Below are 22,811 nucleotides of genomic sequence, written 5' to 3' on the forward strand. Positions count from 1 at the left end.
TGAAACAACACTTGACCATTTAATAATGAAAATGATAGTAACAAAATTATTGATGCTAAGCTTAGTGACCAACCTGAGTTGGCTGAGTTGTAAGCTCCATGCTTTGTACAATAGAGGCGAAGAAAACACATAGTCCTCACTTTTGACACAAGTAAAAGACACGCAAAGCTAAGTAAGGGGCAAAGTGCACCCTCACCTCTTTAAATAGAAAAAAGATTGGTTTAGAGTTGGCCTGCTTTATGACTAGCTCTGGCTAATACTTCTTTGACCCTGGAAATTACTTCTCTGGACTAATAATTCTGCTAATATTTTAAAATTCAATCCTTTATGGTATAATGCTGATAAATATGCTTACCTGTTTTACTGGCCTTTATCTGGTCTCGAGATACTCCTAGCTGACTTTAGCTTTTTGTTCACTATCTTGCTTACCCAACAGGATCTTTTTCTTAGAGGTTCGGATCCGATAAATCTTTTGGTTTTTTTGGTTACTGATCCATTAGATATCTTCTATACTGATGGTTAAAATTTTTGGATAAATTCCTGACAAATGATGGATCATTTTTTTTTGGGGTATAAGGCTAACATACCCTGGTTACAGTAATTTGAGAGCTTGCTTTTATATTTAAAGCATTTGGGTACAAATAAATTTATAGCCATTTTTAATATGAGTAGTTGGCTTGTTCTATGTAAATGGCTCGATCTCGGAGAATATTTTAAAAGATGAAGTTACAGAACTTTGCATTGCATGCAAGTTTTTTTCATACATTTTTAGCTAAAGCAATACATAGAATAATATAGGTTAGTCGACATTTGTTACAATAAATGATTAAAAAACCTAATGGTGCTACTCTGGCAGGAATATGTTTTTTAATAAAAAAATCCTTGCGATTTTTAATAGTCTAATAATCTTTAAGTTTGACATGGATAACAACTGATAGATTCTTTGAAGCCTGCCATACGTAGCCAAGTCTAGCATATCTGTTGTCTTGACTATATGGATGCAGGTGGGGTGAGAATTCTAGGGAATTCTATCTTGGCTTAAAAATGTTTAGCTTGTTGTAGTCCGACTTTGAAAACACTTGATGATTCAATTGGGATAGTTCTGATACCTTTGTACAAACTCATTTGGAATGATACTTCACTCTTAGATTTCTCCATCTTGTCTATGGAAAGACAAGTGAAGCAGTGAGAAAAGAAGGTCACATTCAAATTAGACAATCTTTAAGCTAGTCACACTTTGAAAGGCACTCACATCTTGCACAACTAGTTTACATACACTTGGCAAAGGTTCACAACACATCACATCGTGTAGCTCACATACAACTGACAAAGTAGTTCACAAATAGATAACAGACATGTAGTTCACTTATGGTTTACACAAGAAGAGACAAGTGCACTATCTCCATCCAAAGCCCACGAAACAACTAGGTAGCTTGTAGATTACCTATGGGTCACACATGGTACAAAACAAAGGGTTCACTTTGAGTTCTCAATTAATCTGAGTCAAGTCAAGTGCATAAGATTTGAGCACTGTTGTAAGATAGTGACCACTAACGAGGGCGCCCCCCTCTCGTCACTAAATGACACCTCCCTAGGCAGGTGGGATCAATGGCTCACAGTAGGCGTCGCGAGGCGGGTGCAATCCGGGCCGTCCAATCATCATTTGAACTAGGTGTGAACTAAGAGTGAACTCGGAGGTATGTGCACCACACTAAATTTGGTGTGAACTTGGTGTGAACTCAACGTGAACACGGTGAGAACTGGGAGGGTCTGCACACCACACCAAATTTGGTGTGAACTCAATGCGAACTCGGTGTGAGCTAGGTGTAAACTTGTCCACGGCGCTGTGATCTATAAACTCACCACACACACACACACACACCTTTCAATGAGCACGCGTTAGCCTGGTGGTTAGAGTCAATTCCGTGGGGGAGAGGGTAGCGGGTTCAAGTCCCGGATCCGAGAAAGTGGGAATCTTTTGCATTCCATAGGCAATCCAATGGTCACAATCAACCGGTGATCCTGAGCCATTGATCCCACCTCCTTTTGGGTGATAGTGAATCATTGATCCCACCTCCCTGAAGGAGGTATCATTTTGTATCGAGCCCCGGCCCCGCCCCCAAAAAAAAAGAAAAAAACAAAAAAAAAAAACATAAAAACCACACTTCACCTTTGATCTCATTGGCGATGGCTGCTGCAAGAGTGTTCAGGGCCTCGCAGAGCTTGGCAGAGCTCTCCAAGGACTTTTACGGCCACTGGAAAGATGGAAAATGGGTTCGTGCTGCTATCAGCGGTCGTTACCGAAATCGACTGCGCAAGGAAACCCTTCTTTCTGGAGAGTACGCACACACACACCACACACACACACACACACACAGAGAGAGAGAGAGAGAGAGAGAGAGAGAGAGAGAGAGAGAGAGAGAGAGAGATCATTAATTTGTGTATTGCTGACAGAGAGTGGTCATATGATAAACCGAGGAAGGAAATGAAACCCAAAATGAAGGGACACAAATGTGATCGCATTGCAGCTGAGAAGTACGCCATCTGTTTGCATGTTTAACTCAGTGCTCTTTAAATTGCATGCTGACATAGCTCATATTCTTTTGCAGGCGTGCAAGGACAGAGGAGCTCATGAAAAAGATGCCACAAATGCTCTTTGACCATAAAGTAAGTTTTATAGTTTGACATCCTTTCTGAAGGAGCATTATGAGCTCAAAGTGTGCATTGCAGAAATTGTCTATACATGAAAATACATTTGATGCTGTGAATGTTGCAAATGAAAGATGACCAGACATTGAGATATTTGTGCTGAATTAATTATATATGTGTGTGTGTGTGGGAGCACATATTGATCTGATTCTACAGCCACACTTGGCCACCGACGACACTATTGGGGATGTTGTAATTTGTAGTCAAACACTATGCATGATGGAGCTAATGGTTAATTTGGCTTGTGTGAATGACTACTTCGAGTCTATAACTTGCCCTTTCCTTTGAAGGTGAATCTGGGCATCTCCAAGATTCATTTGGGTCTATGGCTATGAGATATTGTACCAAAGCACAGGTTGGTGGAGGGGGTAGTAGTGTCTAGGGAAGAACTCTATGAATAGAGAAGTCAACCACAGGAGGAGCAAGAGATGAAGGCATTGGAGTCGAGCACACTTGTCTTCTAGAGGAGGAGCTGCATGGAAAGGATTGCATTGAGTGGTGGCAGAGACTTTGGAACGGGAAGGAGAAATACCTCGAATCATGAGCAGATGTTGCCTTTTAGGACATTGGGACATAGAAATCTGAGAGGAAGACTTTCAACATCCATGAAAGGCATGGCAATATAATAATGATGCTAGGTTGGATACTATAATAGACTTGAGCCACATGCTAAATTCATGACAAGATACATGCTAATCCTAGCAACTAGTGACTGGTTAAAACAAACACCGGTGATCAAGAATGACGATAAAAACCAAGGCATTTACTCGAGCTGTGTCCTTCTGATTGGAGTTATAGCACAAGGTGCTTGGAGAAGGGACCTTGGAATGGGACTTAGATTGGTCGCTTGGCCTTCATGACAAACAATATTGCAAGAAGAGGTTTTGGTGGTGGAGGTGCTCGAATAGGGTGAACCATCTCCATGAGTGGGAATGGGTTCAACACCAGCATGGGATGAAGAAGTTGCAATAGAGTCCAAACTGAATCTAGTCTCATCAAACCAAGCATCACTGGGGGGAACAATAGCCTCCAAAATTGAAATTCTTTGGAGCAAGAGGCATAAACTCAAAAAATTCTCTTCGATTTAGCATTCGAAGTCCTCTTCTTTAATGGCACATGAACATGAGCAACATAACCAAAGACTGTCACAAAGCGATGACGTGGCTATGGACAACAGAAAGCCTAATTTCTGCCAGAAACCCTAAAATTCTTGCAAACCCTAATTTCTGCCAAAAACCCTAATTTCCGGAAATCGCGGAGGTGGATTTAAAAAAAATAAAATAATGATGAGCGACGCAAATCCTAGCTTTTTGCTACGTAAGGATTTTGGATGAGAGAAAGAGAGTTGAATTGCTTTATTTTAACTCTCATTGAGAGAGAGAGAGAGAATTTGCTTTTGCTTTCAAGCTTTTGGAGCTCTGCTTTTGGGCATCCCTTGTAACCTTTAAATTAGTGGTGAGGGCCTCACTTCTCAGAGCATCTGGACGCAGAGTCTGAGAGTGAATCCCGACCCACTCTCTTGTACTTTGAATTGATTAATATAAAAAGAAATACCGAAAGGGGTGCCAGTCTTTGGGGCCAATATCTCTAGGCACGGAACTCTGTCGGGCCAGTGCAAATCTATTGTGATCTGTGAATTGTTTTGAAGTGGTTATTTGGTGCTGTCGCGGTTGATTCTTGACTTGGAGTGTCCAAGTCTGTTACAGTGGTATCAGAGCACGGCCGATTTCTCTTCTACGGGAGATCCGATCCCCAATTTTTTTTCTGCGGCACCTATGGCTTCACACAAGGATCAATCGACTCCCTCTGCATCTGGATATGTGGGCAGGGATCACAACGAAGATTCAGGCAGAGAGTATGGCCCGCCTCGGCCTACTCAGGTGGAGCAAAGAGAGATGGTGCGTCGTCAATTGATCGGCGATGCAACGAAGATGATGCTCAATTTTGCGAAGGACCCAAAATTTGCAAAATGTATGAGTGAGACTTCTTTTCAGGACGTGCATGAGCAGTGGCAGAAAACCACTATACCACCCCCGGAACCCACTCTCAAGAAACCTTTTGCTCACAAGAAACATTCAGAGAAGGAATTACAAGAGGTGGTTGATGCACGGATTCCTCAGCTTTTTGACGCGCAAAAGAAAGCCAAAAATCACAGCAAAAAGCAGAAGAAAAGCACCGACTTTCCGGGATATTTGGGTCGTCAGTCGACTTTTGACAAGGCAAAAAAACAAAAGAAGCGTGTTCGATTTGAAGGAGTACCCATTTCTTCTTCTTCTTCTTCTGACAGCTCTTCTAGCTCTTCAGATTCGAGCGAAGAAGACAAAAAAGGTAAAAAGCGAAGCAAGAAACAAAGCTTCGGAAAGGGCAAGAAAAAGGCAAGGAAGACTAAATCTAGTCTAGAGACTGACAGTTCTACCGAGGACTCGTCTACAGACAACTCAGATTCGGATGACGAAAACTTTTATGCGAACAAGAAGAATTTTTACAAAGCCAACCAGTATGACTTTCTCGAAGATAAAAGCAAGAAAGTCCGAGAGTTTAAGGAACGTGGCCACTCGATCAAGTTTGAAACTTTTTCAGGATACTCAGATGCTTCGAAGGCTTTGTCTTTTATACAACAGTTTGACATTGCTTTCGCGGGAGGACGCTATTCAGAGCACTCCAAGATTCGGAGAGCTGCCTCTTACTTTAAGGGGAATGCTCGTACTTGGTGGTCCACGCTTCTTCTAAACAAGATTGCGCCTGTTAAATGGCTGAAATTTAAAAAGCTTTTTATTTCTTCTTGGTTGACGCAAGAATATGAACGAGATATACGAGCTGCTTGGAACCATCTTCGGATGACCAAGAAAGATACAATCAATGCTTATTGTGAAAGATTCTGGAGCTCTTTTCTACCCGCCTCTTCATTCAAGAAGATCTCGTTCAGAGAACAGATTGAGCGGTTTACCTTGGGTCTACCTACAGAGATCCGAGATCACTGCTTGGAACAAAAGTCAGCTTCTATTCAGGAGTTGATGAGTCATGCGAAGCGGGGCTTTGCCATTCACTCTGGCAGTTTGACCTACCCCACAAATGAGGCCATGACACAACGAGCCGAACAAACTTCTGAGAATGAAAGTAGAAAGAAAAAGAGCAACCCAAAGAAAAAGGATGCACGACCCAAGCTTACTCCTGAGGAGAGAGCTCGCTTCATCAGAGAGGGGAAGTGTTTTGGATGCGGGGAACAGGGACATATCTCCGCGAAGTGCCCTAAAAAGGCATAGAAAGAACAGAATGATAAAGACGATGACAGGCCTTAGAGTTCGAGAGCAGCTGAGGAACGTGGTAGAAAAGGCAGATAGAAAAGTAGAACTGGTACCATATGGCGTGGGACTTGCACCGAATCTAATGAATGAAAGTACAAACTTTGCCGCTTTTGGGGCAAAGTGAAGGATCTGGAAGCTCTTTTGAAGGAGCCAAGGCCAACTTCTTTTCACTGGGAATTGGCGGCTCGATTTGAAATTACGCTCGATAGACTGACGCCACAAGCGGAGGTAGTTCGACTGGCACCCGGATGGGATGTTGCCATTACCCCCGAGCATTGGCAAACTTCGTTGCAATGACAGGGGTGTTCAGGGCACGCGAGTGATGTTCTACTCAGGATCCCTTGGTACCACAAGAACTACGCCATGGTTGACTATCGGGCAGAGAAAGCGACTTTGAAAAAATGAAGGGCTCAGAGATTGTACTTGATGAACTTCAGTTTCTTTACTCAGTTCTTTTGGGAGAGAACTGAACGATGGATAAAGGTTGAATATGTTTTGACCTGATCAAAAGAACGCCAAGATTTTTCTCCACACTCATGCCGATTGTTTTTCAGAGGGCCTGAAGATCAGACCATTGACTTGATACCTGGAAGCACGCCACCGAACCGGCCACCTTACCGTGTGAGCCGAGTACAGAATGAAAAGATTATGAACCCAGTGAAAGACCTCTTGAAAAAGGGTCTTGTCCAGCATAGTACTTCACCGTATTGCTCTCCACTGTTGTTGGATTTGAAGAAAGACGGATCTTGGAGAATGAGCATCGATTATAGCGCTCTCAACAAAATCACCATCAAGAACAGATTTCCGATTCCTAGGATCGATGATATACTCGACAGGTTACAGGGATCCTCGTGCTTTAGCAGGATTGATTTGAAGAGTGGATATCATCAGATCTGAATTGCGACGGGAGACGTCTACAAGACAGCCTTCCGGACTACTTTTTGGGTTATTTGAGTTTTTCTTAACCAATGCTCCTGTGACATTTAACCGGATGATGGACATGATTTTTCGAGAGTACAGGCTATTTGTTGGCACTTTCTTTGATGATATCATTGTTTCTCCAAGAACGAGGCAGAACAGAGAGATCATCTGCTTTAGAGATACACTTTTTGGGACACTTTGTCTCAGCAGCAGGAGTGCAAATGGACCCAGCCAAGATAGAGACTATCCGTGATTGGCCCGATTTGAAGAATGTCCATGAAGTTAGAAGCTTCTTGGGACTGTGTTCGTACTACAGGCGGTTTATACGAAAGTTTGCAGAGGTTGCTTCCCCTTTGCATATCTTGATACAGAAAGGCGTCCCTTTCTCGTGGGGAGCCACAGAGGTGACTGCCTTTCAGACATTGAACAAGAAATTGACTACGGGACCAGATTTGACTTTGCCGGACTTGCAGAAGTCTTTTGAAGTATATTGTGATGCTTGTGGTCGTAGTTTGGGTGCGGTCTTGATGCAAGAAGGCCATGTCATTGCTTACGAGAGCCGATTGTTCTCTAGGCCGGAGATGACAGCACAGATTTATGAGAGAGAGCTTTTGGTGGTTATCCATGCTCTTACTCAGTGGCGGCATTACCTACTCGGAGCGGATTTTACTGTCTTTACAGACCATCAGATTTTGGGCTACTTCTTGTCATAGAAGCAGTTTTCGGAAAAGCAGATGTGGTGGGCGAACATCTTGTCACAGTTTCACTTTCAGATTGTCCATGTGTAGGGACAGAAGAATGTGGTGGCAGATGCTTTGTCTCGGAAGCCGTTGGTTCTGGCTATTTCCGCGATACATCATAGGAGCTTCGAGGATATGGTCGATCAGTATGCCACAGATACAGATTTTGCAGATATTTTCACACGGATACGGGATGGGGAGACCGTAGCTGGATACTCCCTTCGGGAAGGCTACTTGATGAGAAAGACTATGTTGTGCGTTACGCAACCGTTGCGGGAAAAGGTTATGACTGAATGCCACTGTCCACCTTTTACGGGTCACCGCGGCATTGCTACCACCATGAAGGGGTAGAGAGATACTTCTTTTGGCCGAGACTCAAAAAGGATGTGGAAGAGTTTGTGCGCAGTATGCCAAAAGGTCAAGTTTGACAGGCATAAGGCACAGGGATTGTTACAGCCTTTACCCATACCCACCCACCCCTGGGAAAGTATTGAAATGGATTTCATTTTTGATCACCTGAGAACATAGAATGATCACGATGATTTTCCGATTACATGGCACGTCTGAGACGATTGTCTCCGACAGAGACCCCAAATTTATGAGTTTGTTTTGGAAGGCAATTTGGGAGAACATTGGCACGCGGTTGCAGTTCTCGTCATCGTTCCACTTGCAGACTGACGGGCAATCTGAGATTGCCAATTGAGTGGTTTTAGATTTATTGAAGTCTTGTATCTCGGATCAGAAGACTCAATGGGAAAAGAACTTACCTTGGTGGAATTTGCCTACAATAACAAGATACACGCTTCGACGGGGAAGACGCCATTTGAGATTGTTGAAAGTGCTGCAAAGGTTCCATCCTTCCTGAGCACGAAAGATTAGATATTTGAAGCGGATGAATATTCGCGAGATTTGGATACGGCTTTTGCCAAGGTTCGCGAGACTTTGCAGAAGTCTCAAGAACGACAGAAAAAGGTAGCGGATCGCCAACGTCGCGACTTGAAACTGAAGGAGGATGATTGGGTGCTCTTACTTTTGAGAAGGCACGCCTAAGAAAGAAAAAGGGAAAGGAGAGGCTTTTTCCAAAGCTTAGTATGCGATACTACGGACCTTTTCAGATAACTGAAAAGATAAATGATGTCTCCTTCCGATTGAAACTGCCAGATACTTGGAGGATTCACATTGCATTGCATCTGAGTCTCTTGAAACCTGTTAAGGGTGATGTGTCTGATGATGGGGAGCCTGATGAGCAATCCGCAGTGGAAGAAAACGAAGAGACCCTTGTTCCTGAACAGATTTTGGCACATACGGATACGTAGAAAGGTAAAGTCCGAAGGCGGTTCTTGGTTAAGTTCAAGAACTTTCCTGCATTTGATGCGAAGTGGATGGAGGAGGAGGACCTAGCAGATACTCCTCGGATTGTGAAACTTTACCTTGATGTTTTGGTTTAGCATAGTCTACTCCAAACGGAACCCAGAAATTCAGCTTGGCCGAAGATTTGGTGCAGTGGGATGCACAAGAGGGGAGTTACTCCGCTCCTTTGTCAACAGATGCCTTGATTTTTATACTAAAGTCACTGATGTCTCTTTGAGCTTCAGGGATACTGAGAGCTGACAGTATTCTGCTGGATGACTTTATGAAATGGAATTCCTGATAATGATACTGATTTGTTTCTTCACTTCTTTTGAGTGTAGGAACTGATAGACGAAATGACAGCAGCATTTTGGTCTGATTGATCTCGAATAGACATGGTTGCAATAGGGGTTAGTCAATCGGTCATCGATGAGGTCCCGATTGGACCTAGATGTGATTGTTAGCTACATTGCCGATAAATCATGGTCTAAGATCGAATGAATGTTGAATGTCATGTGATGTCTAGTGACGTCCTGTGATGTGACTGTCGATTTGGTACATGTGCTAGATGTGTGTCCCTAGTACGTAGGTACTAACAGTGAGTGTCTGCTAAGACGGTTTATGGCTTTTGTTGGCTTTGCAGGCGTAATCGCGGTCGATTACAATGCTTTCAAGAGGGGGGTATGTCACAAAGTGATGACGTGACTACGGACAGTAGAAACCCTAATTTCTGCTAGAAACCCTAAAATTCCTGCAAACCTTAATTTCTGCCAAAAACCCTAATTTCCGGAAATCACGGAGGTGGATTTTTTTTTCTTTTTTTAAAAATGATGAGCGACGCAAATCCTAGCTTTTTGCTACGCAAGGATTTTGGATGAGAGAAAGAGAGTTGAATTGCTTTATTTTAACTCTCATTGAGAGAGAGAGAGAATTTGCTTTTGCTTTCAAGCTTTTGGGGCTTTGCTTTTGGGCATCCCTTGTAACCTTTAAATTAGTGGTGAGGGCCTCACTTCTCAGAGCATCTGGATGCAGAGTCTGAGAGTGAATCCTGACCCACTCTCTTGTACTTTGAATTGATTAATATAAAAAGAAATACCGAAAGGGGCCCCAGTCTTTGGGGCCAATATCTCTAGGCACGGAACTCCGTGGTGCCAATGCAAATCTATTGTGATTTGTGAATTGTTTTGAAGCGGTTATTTGGTGCTGTCGCGGTTGATTCTTGACTTGGAGTGTCCAAGTCTGTTACAAAGACATGAAGATGTGAGACAATAGGCTTATGGAGTGATATTGTCCACCACTTTATAAAAGTGCGGTTGAGAAGATATACCAAAGTAACCATAGCTTCACCCCAAAATAAGGGAGGGAAAGAGGCATGATGCCTACGACTAACCCACTCTACTCTTTATATAACAAATAAAGGTAACACACACTCTTGTTGTGATGTGGTATACCGTGTTTCCCCCAAGGACTCTCCTCTTCTCCTCCTTCCCCTTCCCCGCACGCAAGTATGTGGGCCATTGCCCCTCACATTTGGGGCCAGTGCATCTGGAAGTGGAACTCCGCCGCTTCATGTCGACTCTTCTCTTCTCTCTCTCTCTCTCTCTCTCTCTTTTCAAGGTCAGTTGCAGTTTCTGGTTGTGTGTTGCTATTGATTTCTCGCTTGAGTGTCCAACTCCCACCAGCTGTATGCAATGCTCATGTTGAGCCTTAGCAAGACTCTTGGTGAGAACATTTGCAGGGTTATCCTGTGTATGGATCTTAGTCAAGGTGACTAGACCATCCTGCGCACTCCTAGCCTTGCGGGCTAACCACTGGCACTCTGCCAGTGGGGGTTGATAATTGCACATGAGACCTTGGCCTCCCTTTTGTAATAATGGCCGGCCACACTGGCCGTGTTCACACTACGTCCTCCCGGACACTGGACGCCCATCCCGACAGTATCTGGGCTAGATCCCCTCTCCTGTGAGCGAGACATAACACTTGTATACCCATTTGTTAGGAAGAGCCTTTCTCCCTTTAGGCAATGGCATAAGATCCCAAGTATCATTTGCATACAAGGATTTCATTTCCTCTTGCATCGCAAGCTCCCACTTATTGCTTGACTCACATGATTTGGCCTCTTTATATGTAAGAGGTTCACCCTCATCAGTCAACATTACATGATCCAAAGAGGGGTTAAATCTCTGCGGTTGCCTTCTCAAACGAGTTGACTTGCGTACCCAATGATCTACATTCTCAGGCAACGGTTCTACATCATAAGGCAACTCATTTTCAGCTCTATCATGCTGCTGAAAATCATTTTTAGCCAATTCAGGTGGCTGTCCCTCCTCATTAGGAACATCAAAATCATGTCCTACCTCTTCTGGCTCAAGGTTAATGCCACGTGACACATCCCAACCCTATGTGTTCGTGGACAAGCTACACCACAGTAGGGTTCAGTTAGTCCAGTCAGTTTAGATTAGTAGTGATTTGGCACTTTTGTGAGTCTATTCGTAGACCGTGCATGCCCAATCACTTAGCATAGATGCATATCCTCTGGTTGCACACAACATGATCATCAGTATTCCCTTCAGAATCCATCAGATTCAGTCAGGGGAATTTTCCAGTGCATTTAGCCTAGTTTCCCTATTTTTGGTATTTTCACTTATTATTTTTAAGTGACTTTCCAACAAAAGTAGGTAGGGCAATTTTGCTAAGTTAATATATAAGCAAACCCAAGTTAGCACTTTCTGGCAGAAGAGGCAGCAGGAGCTTCCCGCTCAACAGGCCACTTCTCAGTAGTAACCCCCCCCTCAACACCCCTAGCGTTTTTCAGCATTAGGTCAAGCCTCCCATCCCTTGGCGTTTCCTTCACAGCAGAGCCATCCCTTGGCGCTTTCCCAGTTCAGCCATTGCCATCCAAGTGCTCCCTTGCCTGGCGTTTTTACCCTCTTCAGGCAGCCCCAAATCCCAGCATTTTTGGGATTGCAAACCATCAGCAGAACCAGCGTTTTACATCAGCTTTCAGCCCTTGAAAAACACAGCCAATGACAGTGATTACAGCAGGGATTTCAGTCCATTAAAACGCTGCCCTAACTTGCAGTTCATCAGCGTTTTCAGCACACGAACACAGCAGCAAAACGTAGCAAAAGCCTGGCTTGATCAGCGTTTTTATTCAGCCTAGAACCCTCGACAAAAACAGAGATTTTCAGCCATACGAATCAGCCCCAAGATCACTTAGAACCTCAGCATTTCCCCCCTTCTGGATGGTAGATAGAAGAAGACCAATTTCAGCCCTAAAGTCATCATCGTCGTCATCGACATAGATACCATTTGCATCAGTCCATTGCATCATCATTCTACACCTTGTGCAATCAAAGTTAGACCACTCTTGCCGACGAGAGTGGGGCCTTCGGAGGAGGGTTTTACAACCTCTCGGGTGTGGTATCTCTTCTCTCTCCTTCTCTCAGTCTCATTCACTTGCACGCACAATATCCACTCACTTTGTTCGTGATCATAGCACTCTCCATAAGACGGAAGGCTCTCTCCTTCCCTAAGAACTAAAAGGAACCTTGAGCAATAAAGATCACTAATCTTGAGAAAATACAACATTCATTCCGTTGCACCTAACAGTTAACCGGCTGATTATCAATTTCAGCTTGCGGTAATGCATCATGAGACACATTAATGGGTGGCATGGAAGGCTGAAATTTGACTGTTTTCTTGTCAGCATCAGATTTTGTAGCATTCTTAAGCAATTTTGCCTCATTGAACACTACATCTTGGCTGCGTATTACCTTTTTAAACTGTGGTAACCACACTCTATAGCCCATTTCACCTTCTTCTCCATAACCTAGGAAGACTCCTTTAATGGACTTCATATCAAGCTTTGTTCTCAAGTCATTGTGTACATGAACAAAGCTTCGCAGCCAAATACTCTCAAATGATCATAAGAGGCAGGTTTGCCAGACCAAACTTCCTCTGGAATGTCATTTTTCAGCGTACTATTAGGAGAGCGATTGCAAATATGAACTGCAGTTTTCAATGCCTCCCTCCAAAACTCTTGGGAAAGATTAGCGGTGGACAACATGCAACGCACTCTCTTGCATAAAGTACGATTATACCTCTCAGCCACAGCATTAGAAGACGGATTATAAGGGGCTGTCAACTCCCTTTTAATCCCATTTTCATCACAAAAACGCTGAAATTCAGCAGAGACATACTCTCCTCCATTATCAGATCTGAGACATTTAAGCTTAGTACTCTTTTGCGTAGTGACAAAAGCATGAAACTTCTTAAAAGCATTAAAAGTCTCACTCTTACTTTTCAACAAATGCACCCATCCTTTCTTAGTACAGTCATCAATGAATGTAACAAAATACAATGCACCACCATAAGACTTAACAGGCTTAGTGCATACATCGGAGTGAATAAGATCAAGAGGATTAGCTTTGCGAGAGACACCAGAGTAATAAGAAGATTTCTTTTGCTTTCCATAAAGACAATCGTTACAAAAATCCAAGTTTTGGCCTTTTACATCAACCCTCTTCAGAGAGGAAAGCACATCAATATCCTTTTGGCTCATATGGCCAAGTCTCTTATGCCACAATTCCGTGTGTGAAGCAACTTCAGCAACAACAAGAAACTTGCCAGGCAAAGCTTTGCATCGAAGATAGTACAAAGTACCTCTTTTAGACCCTTTTACAACAAGCATAGAGCCCTTAAGCAACTTCCATGAACCCCCAGCAAAGATGGTAGTATAACCATGTGCATCTAACTGGCCAACAGATAGCAAACTTTTCTTAATGCACGGTACAAACCAGACATCATTCAACACAAGCTCTTGACCATTGTTAAGAGCCAAACGCATAGTACCCATTCCCTCAATATTGCAAGAAAAATTATCACCAAGGTACACCTTGCTATAATTGCCTGCAGCATATGTAGCAAAACACTCCAAAGATGGAGTCACATGGAATGAAGCACCAGAATCCACTATCCATGATTGGGATAGGCCATCATTAGCACTGAGCAATGCATCAATGACATCTTTCTTCGAGATAAGCATGTCTTCTGCATTAGCTATCACCAAATTTGAGGGGCATGAAGGCGCAACCAAGATTTCCTCAACGTCTGACAACTCCTCAATGACCACACTAGAGGATACATTTGCATTCTCAGCATCCCTGGAGGAATCACCTGCTGATTTTTCCCCTTTCTTCTCATCTTTCTTCTTCTTATCTTGCGTTTCCTTCTTCCTTTCCTACTCTTTCTTGAAATACCTGCAATCGGGTTTCTTATGACCCTTTCTGCCACATTGATAACAAGTGACATCCTTATCCTTTATCTTGCTCTTACTTCTATTTTGAGTCCTGTTGCCCGCATCACGCTTTTGATTTCTACCTCTTGCATTGTAGGCAGAACTGCCACCTTTCCCACTAGACTTGGGTCTAATCTCTTCATTGAGAATAGACCCTCTCACACCGTCATACGTGAGGGTGGGACTGTTGCTCAAGGAGACAACCAAGGTTTCCCAAGTATCTGGCAATGTCATAAGCAAGAAAATAGCTTTCAGCTTATCATTGATTGCTAAAGCCCACTGTCCTGCAACTGACTCAACAGACCTGTAAAAGCACTCAAATGCTTAGAAGCTGACTTCGAGTCATCAAGTGTAACCGGCCTGTTAACTTCAAAAAGGGCGGTAGACTTTACTTCAAACCTTGATTTAACTTTCACCCATTATTAGTCGTCTATTCTACCTGTGCTATAATGACACAAGAGAGGGGAAAGGGATACAGATGCTAGAATGCATCTGTATGCGAGTCAGACAGTAGATTGGCCCCTAAATAGGCGCCCCTTTCGGTATTTCTTTATTCTTTTACAGTTAAGAGGAAGTACAAAGAGTGCTTATAGCACTAAACCTGTATCCCGCAGTACTTAACCTGTATCCCACAGTTTCTATCCTGTTTGGAGGAATTTGGGCAGCATAACGGCGCAGAACCCTGCCCAAAAAAGTCTGCAAGTAGGGAATCCTAAGGAGACCACTGTCCTTGTCTCGATTCCACCTTTAATTGACCAAAACAGAGCATAACCAGTCTCTGTAATTTTTGGTTATTGATTGGTTTTTCTCTGTTTTTAGCTCCCTGTAGCCCCTGCACTCTTCCCTGCACCTTGGGCTAGTTGCCCCTTGAATCTGGAAGGATTTAGGGCATCGAAACAACCCCAAACCTGCAAAAATCAGAGTTCCGGGAATCCTAATCTGTATCTAGCAATACAACACCTGTTTTGGCTAAATTTTGGCAGCACAACGGCTCCAAAATTGACCCCAAACAATTCCCAACACTGGAAATTGATTCAACTGACAAAAACCCTCTGATTCCAACTCAAAAAGAGCAATTACAGCTCGCTGGAATTTCTGGTTTTTCACTTGTTTTGAGCCCCAACACTTCCCAGAAGTGTTCTCTGACAATTGGGCACTGTTCCCAATGCATCTGGCATCCATACGGCTGCAAAACAGTAAATTTCAGACCGCTGTATTTTCTGGTTAGGACCTGTTTTTGACCTAATTTCAGCTGTCAACTATCCCTGCACTGTTCCCAATGCCTTGGATTGCGTGCCCCTTGATTCTAGCATGATTCCGAGCACAAAACAGTCCCAAAACAGCCCAAAATCAGCAATAAAACAGTGCTGATTTTTGTGTGTTTACTTGAGAGGTTATCACCCTCTCGTTTCCCTGCTTTGGAGTAGCGGTTAGCTACTCGTGTTCCTGTTCAGGGAGGCTCTTGCCTCAGCAATAGAGCATCAAACCACAAGACTGTACATGGTCAATCTGATGAGCCCACTAGAGGGGCATAACCATAAAGAATAGGGGAGAGAGAGAGCAATGAGAGGTGTGCAGATCATGACATCCTGCACCTCACTGTACATAGAGGGTAAGCCAGCACTCCATTGAAGCTCTCCCACCTGTGACGGCACTCAAAAACGAGCTCACAACTGAAAATCACGTTTTTGCCTTCTCTTTAAGTAGTAAACTGGCCTCAGAGTGCCAAGTGTCACTCATTTGTGCATTTTTCCGCTTTAGACTCTTGGGTCTAAAAATATCTCACCTGCAGCCTCTGTTGACTTGGCCACAGAGTAACAAAATGATCCCCATGTCAAACTGCACGTACGCGAAGACATTTTGCCATCCAAAAATAGCAGTCCCTAAAATTTAGGAGTTTCTGCCATTACATTCTTCTAGGTCATTTGACCCTCTTTGTACACTGCAGCCACACCCAGAACTGAAATGTAGCCTATCTAGCAAAGGATTCCGCTTTGGCTAGCCAATGACCCCACTTTGGCTAACCATAGTCCTTGTCCAATCTTAGTGCTCTTTAGCCCTCAGGCCTGGACTCTCTCTGAACAGTTCCACACTGGCTATGCAATGCAGGGCAGTTAGATTTCTAGAGGGGTATTTCCAAAAGGTAACACAAACGAAATTCCCCAAAGAAAGAGAAAATAAACAAAAATGGAATTGCCACTGGCTGGTGACATCAAGCTGCATATTCATCAACTTTCGCATCAAATGCACCTGGTTCACAGGCGTGGTGTTTTCATAATTGGACTTTAGCTTTTGCTATATTGCATAAGTAGAGTCCAAATGCTTGATGTCCGTCAAAATGTCATCATTGATAGCCATTTTGATGTAGGCCATAGCCTTCTTATTCAACCTGGCCCACTCTTCGTCAGACAAACTTGGCGGCTTATTCTCTTCCAGTGCATCTTCACAATCCTTTAAGAAAAGGATACCTTGCATGTGTTCTTGCCAGAGGTCGAAGCCTCGACTATCTAACTGTTTGATTTCTATCAAACTTTTAGTGTCAGATGCGGAAGAGAAAGAAGCCATTTTAATTCAACCACAAGCGTGTATACAAGAGAGATGCGATAGGCTGAAAATTTCAGCAAATAGGAGCAACCACAAGACTTTGCATACGATAGACCACAATTTCGGAAGAGCAATTTTAACTCGTTGTCCAGCAGACTGCACAGGGCTGTTTTGAAACCCTAGGGCTCTGATACCAATTGAAAGCGCGAAGCAGAAGGTACCGGTAGGTGCGCGTCGCGATGTAGTGCAGGATTGGGGCAAGAAGCAGGAGGCGGAGTGCAGCAGAGAGGAAGCGCTAGGGATCGAAGCAAGGAGAGAGAGAGAGCTCACGTTTTTTGGGAAAAACTCAATAAGTGAGTTTTGGGTTTTCCCACTTTTATTATAAGCGACTTTAAAAAAATGTATTGAACCTGGACAAAGTATAAAAATGTACAAAAAGGGGTTATTTAGGCCTTTAACCCAACAAGAAGCAGCCAACGCAAAAGGCGAAACTCCGTATGGCCAGCCATGTCATCACAGCAACGCGTTTTGCGGAAATCCGTACGGCGAGCCACGTCAGAATTTCAGCGCAATTTGCGGCGTCCGTACAACCTGCCCTTCAGTGAGTCTCTAAGCTCTCGTGTCCCTAGGGCCCGGTCGGCAGGTGCCATATAAGTTGTCCCAACTTATGGACATGCCACGTCATCAATTTGTGACAGAAGATGAATCTTACAATACCAAAGCATTCCTAAAGTAATATCACATCCTTGGATTGGAGCCACTAGGAAAGACTCTCTATCGGCATACTTGGATGTGCAAAGAATACTTTCCCGTGAGCCACTCCGTCGAGAGGAGGTCCATGCTGGACCCTCGCTTTGAAAAAATAGCATTTTGCTGCGGGCTCGCTAGCTGCTTGTGCTCTTGTCTCTTGCTTGCCCCTAAGGACACGGCCTTGGCTGCCCTGCCTTGCAAGGCTGCATCCTTCTCTTGCCACCTGTCTGTGTCGCCTCCCCTTTTTGCAACCTATCTTCCGATTCCCGCGTCGCCTCCCTTTAACAACTGCCACATCATCCTTTTCTTTTCTATCTCAAAGCCAGCATCTTCCGAGGTTCACTCTAATAAAAGCATTTCTCAGAATCGTAGGTACATAGTTTCCGATTTACAAATTCAGATGTCCTTGAACGGGATGGAGCTCGTGGTCTACCCCTCAAAGGCTATATTGGAGTTGATTGGGTTCCCAGCCCATCTGGAGTGAGACCAAGAGCCAACGAGATAAAATTGTCTATCGAGCGCCTCGATCAAAGAGAGTCAGGACTCTCTTCCCATTAAGGCCGTCCCATCCCTTTAAAAGTTATCGCTTACCTTACTGCTTCCTAGTGTTAGCTTGTACGTCAGAGACCGAGTTTGAAGCAGGAGGTGGAGAATCTTTCTTGAGATGTGGGCAATCCGGTTTCCTACGGTCTTTCTCACCACAAAAGAAATATTTATCCTCTTCCATATAAGCCTTAAGATATTTGCTTTTCTTAGTTCCCTCTGGCTTCTTTTCTTGACTTTTGGGTTGATTTGAAGGTCGCTTTCGAGAGGAGGTGTTTGTTGGGTTGAGAGAGCCTTCTACTTTGCATGAAAAGTACTTAACTCTTGTTTGCAAGGGGTTCCTTTCGAATGCAGATTCCCAGCAACTAAGGTAGATTGCATCATGATTTGAAGGGTATTTTGAGGTTACAACTTCATACTTTCTTGGAGTGTTGATTGGAGTCGAGCTTCGAATGTGTGTATCTTCTCTTCGTTGGAGACTTTCATGAATGGGGTAGGTCAAGGTAACCTTCGCCTCTTAGACTTGTCAAGGATCCTCTTGCACAAGGTGAGTATGAGTAAGTCTTCCACACTACCACCAAGAGCTCGCAACGCCTTGAGTGTTGGGCATGGCTCACAAGGGGAAACTTGTTCATCGTCGTGGCCGTCACGATGGAGTACTTGTCTAGGGTTGGAAATTCGTGCCAATAGATAAGGCCATCCGGAATTATTTCCAAGATGAGATCTTCGGGAAGCTTCATGTTGCTGCTTTTGCTTATGCTGATTCCAAGAAAGATTTTTTTTTAATTGTAACATTTCCAAGAATATTGTTGTTGAGCCTGTTGTTACCTGATTGAAGCTAACTTTTGTCTCATTGTTGCTGAAGAACTGTGCTTAGGGTGAGTAACATCTTGTTGAGAAACTTGTTGACGCTCGTTGACACGAGGAACCAGTTGTTACTAGAGATTTCTGCCAAGGATTTGTTGTATTACCTCTTAACTTTGTAAAAATAGTTTGTGCCTCAGCTCGAAAAGGGAGACAACTTGTGTTACTGAATTAGCTTCAAGGGCCATGAGAGTTTGTCAGCTTGGGTAATAAAGTTCATGAAAGGTAGAGCCAACGCAATGAAGAAACACTCAGATGTTGTCACTCTTATGGAAAGGGTATAAGGATGAAGAAGAGGCTACTATACTTCGTCATCACCTGCTGGTTGAGTACGCAATTAAAGAGGCACGAGAATGAACAGTCGTATGTGCTTGTTGTTTGGAACATTCACATCTTGCCGCTTGAGGCTCATAAACTGACACACCTGTGGCAGAGGGTGCACCTGGCTGCTGCTGAGTAACCTTGCACTTGCTGTTCTATTGGAAAGTTTTGATCGCAAGAGTATATAGGAGCTAGTGTTGCGTATAGTTTTTATGCTTATCAAAGATGTCACGTGGCATTAAGTAGGCAATGTCACATTTATGCATCAGGGACTTTAGGCCTCGTCAGCAAGAAGGTATGCATATTATGAATAGCGTTGGCTGCTGAAGGGGCGCTGCGCTATGGAGCTGAAGCGGCAACAAGTAGAGGGGGGACAGGGAAGTGAAGGTGAGCCATCAAAAGGCTACACCTAGGGTACCATGGGTGAAGGGGCAATACCAAAGGGTGCTCGTGGACTCAAGGGAGCACCACCCAAGGGCATCACCTGTGCAAAGAGGCATTAGGGGGAATACCTTGATTACCCTCAGCTTCGATCCTCCTATCACTAGTACGGGATTGCCTTTGGGCACCAGGTATAAGTACATCGCTACTAGCACCTCGGGAGATTATTATCACCTCATATGTGAGTTTGCCTTCGGTTATGCCATCTTTTTTGAGGCCACCTTTCCGCTGCTTCCATACAATTCCGGGAAGGGGAGAGGGTAGCGGGTAACGGCAAGGGTGAGAGGCTCACAACCCGTAGGCCCTGATTTTTTTTTGGTCAGCACTGTAAGGTTTAGTGGCGCTAATCCTAGAATTAAGACTAAAACTTCATACTTGAGAGATTACACTGAGTCCAGAGATTGAAATTTGAAAGATTATTGAACTGCATACGTAGTCTTCTTTATATAATAGATGAAAAGACACATATCAAGAGGCATGTCTGTTGGCGAAGAGACATGACTCGAGACCAAAAGTTACATCCTTTGACCAATAGTTGTGACTAGTTGCTGTTAAGACATGACCATTTTGCGTAAGGGTGCAACCATTTGATGAAGAGGTGTAGCCTTTTGGCAAAGAGACACTTTCGAAGACATGGGTCTCTAGTCTAGTCCATCTTCGTCTCTGCAGCAGGATCAAGTGAAAGTAACATATGGATGAGGTATACGTCATAATTGCGACACTTGGGACTTGGAGATGTAGAGTAGGTGACCTTCCTCTCTTGCCATCGCCCAAGAGAGCTGCCCCTTGAAGGCTATCAAGGACACCATCACCGGAGGACCATTCAGGCCTTGGTTTGCAGATGCAGGTCAGCCCCAAATTCAGGCCCATTTAGAGGCTCCCTGGGTGGGCGGAGTTCATCCCAAGTCTGCCCACCGGCATCCTCATCATCGGCTGCCCAAGTATCAATAATACAAAGTTGCATTCATTATTGCAAGGAAAGAACAAAGGATCGTGGAAGTGTCAATTCTTGATTATACGTATTCTCTCAATTCCGCTGTATCTGGCATGAAGTGACACAATCAACACACGATTGGAGATCACACTTCAGGACACAAGATGAAAGCCTCTCTCAAGCCTTACAATAGTACGGTTTCGACTAGGAACTTGGAAGACACTTGCACGGATATATACATTTGGCCTGCTCTGTTTATGAGTAGATTTTATGGACCACAGAACCTATCTTGAATTGTCTCTCACTTCTCTTCATACAGACCTTCCAAGCGAGTATTCATTGTTCAAGCCTCCATTTTGACAAGGAAAATTCCCCAAGTGTGGGATGCTTGTGTGCGATCTATATTTGCAATCGACAAGCCAAAATCCTCTGCGAATAAAAAATACACCTCACCTTAACGTTTTTGTGCTTGTCGGAAAACAACAAGCAAATATTATACTCTTTCTTTTGATAATTGGTTGTGTACTGGACAGCCTTATTTATGTATAATTAGAATGTTAATATTCCACATTATTTTGAGGTTGATAGTCCAAAAATTTGTAAAGCATAGTTACAAGAAACAGTTGAGCGAGAAAAAAATATAAATGGAAACGGCCAAATTCGATATTTTGGGGAGTTTCGGGTAATTATAGGGATAGAGGGAAATGGAAATGGACCAAACATGATCGAGTGAGAAAGAAAAAAATGGGAACGGACCAAATTTGATATTTTTGAGGGTTTTGGGTAATTATAGGGATAGAGGGAAATGGAAATGAACCGAGTTTTAGGTAACCATAGAGATAGAATGAAAAGAAATCGGAAACAAAAAAGTAATAATGATGGGAATGGGGAAACTGGAAAAAGTGGAGTTTTTGGTAAGTATCCGAGAATAGAGGTAAGCTGTTTGCACACAATAGCTCCATCAAGATGCTTTGGTTTGCACATTTTTGCTCACTATGCTCTTATCAAGCTTCTCTTTTAAATGCATTTTTTAGCCATCCTCTTAGCCTGCCTATGTATGACAAGGTGACTTTTAATTTCTGCATAAGATAATGCATAGAAAGATCCAAGTTTTACATCACCGAACTTATTCTTTAATGTTATCCCTTTTGCAGAAAAGGATTTGGGAAAGGAGGTTGAAGAGCAAGCTTGCAGACTCTTAAATAGTTTAGATCATCCTGAGAGGGTAATTATGAGTCGCAACTTTTGGCATGGTACCTGCTACAGGGAGTTATTACTTCTCTCATAACCTTTAAAAGCCAGTCATTACTTTCTTTTTACTTTATCAGTGATCATTTTTGTATAAGGGAAGCCTATTACGAAGGATTTAACCGACTTCTGAAAGAGAGTGTACAAATGACTCCTCAGCTCTGACATTATCTTTTAGTGCAGCTTTATCACCTCGTGATTCTGTTGCGTGATCTTGTGGGACATTGATACTCACGATCTGTTTTGTTCACAATGAGAATGCCACTTGGTGACCTTGGTAATCTACAGGAATCACTTCGATTTGGCATCATTCGTGTGTATGCTATCAACTTTCATTAAAAATGGATTTTGATGGCTAAATTAATACCACAATCGTGATACCTTGTGTGTTCAATCGTTTAGATGCTCATTGATTTGGCAACACGCACAAGCTACTTCAATGTGGCATCAATCGAGCTACGAAAGTTCACTTCTAAGCCAAATTAATGATGGGCACACTTCACATCTGGGCATACACCAAAATGAGGTCAAAATTTATGCACATTGCCATTCGATTTCTCATCCATATTGCTTCAATTTTATTGAAGTTCTCCACTTTGAGTGTTGGCCATGTTACTCGGTGTAAATCATGGCATCTATGTGAGATGAAGCGTTATTGATCAGGGATGCAGTGTGAATATATGATTATGGTCAAGGGGTCCTATTACCTTCATTTGCCCTCCATGAGACATTAATAGTAATTCATTTACGCTGCCCTAGGAAAGCAGCAAGCTCCATTTACTAAAATAATGGTCGAGATTTAAGATTGAGGATAAAAATTCCGGTCTGCTATCAAAGCTCGT

General features: G+C 43.4%; 1 protein-coding gene across 1 annotated transcript; it reads left to right on the plus strand.

The window, feature by feature from the left end:
* The first annotated feature begins 2,131 nt into the window (after nt 1-2,131).
* LOC147419242 (tyrosine sulfotransferase-like protein) lies at nt 2,132-22,279 on the plus strand. Its single transcript, XM_086505606.1, has 4 exons — nt 2,132-2,339; nt 2,455-2,535; nt 2,610-2,667; nt 21,876-22,279. The coding sequence occupies exons 1-4, from the start codon at nt 2,188-2,190 to the stop codon at nt 21,921-21,923; spliced, it is 339 nt and encodes a 112-aa protein (XP_086361732.1). The 5' UTR covers nt 2,132-2,187; the 3' UTR covers nt 21,924-22,279.
* The last annotated feature ends 532 nt before the right edge of the window (nt 22,280-22,811 follow it).

This window comes from Adiantum capillus-veneris, chromosome 29, assembly GCF_014529385.1.
Source record: "Adiantum capillus-veneris isolate H3 chromosome 29, ASM1452938v2, whole genome shotgun sequence".
Taxonomy (NCBI): domain Eukaryota; kingdom Viridiplantae; phylum Streptophyta; class Polypodiopsida; order Polypodiales; family Pteridaceae; genus Adiantum; species Adiantum capillus-veneris.

Excerpts from the sequence above, each read along its gene's own strand:
- LOC147419242 (XM_086505606.1), top strand. The coding sequence starts at position 2,188 with ATGGCTGCTGCAAGAGTGTTCAGGGCCTCGCAGAGCTTGGCAGAGCTC. Across the intron at positions 2,536-2,609 it reads GATCGCATTGCAGCTGAGAA|GCGTGCAAGGACAGAGGAGC; the intron begins GTACGCCATCTG and ends ATTCTTTTGCAG. Across the intron at positions 2,668-21,875 it reads AAATGCTCTTTGACCATAAA|AAAAGGATTTGGGAAAGGAG; the intron begins GTAAGTTTTATA and ends TCCCTTTTGCAG.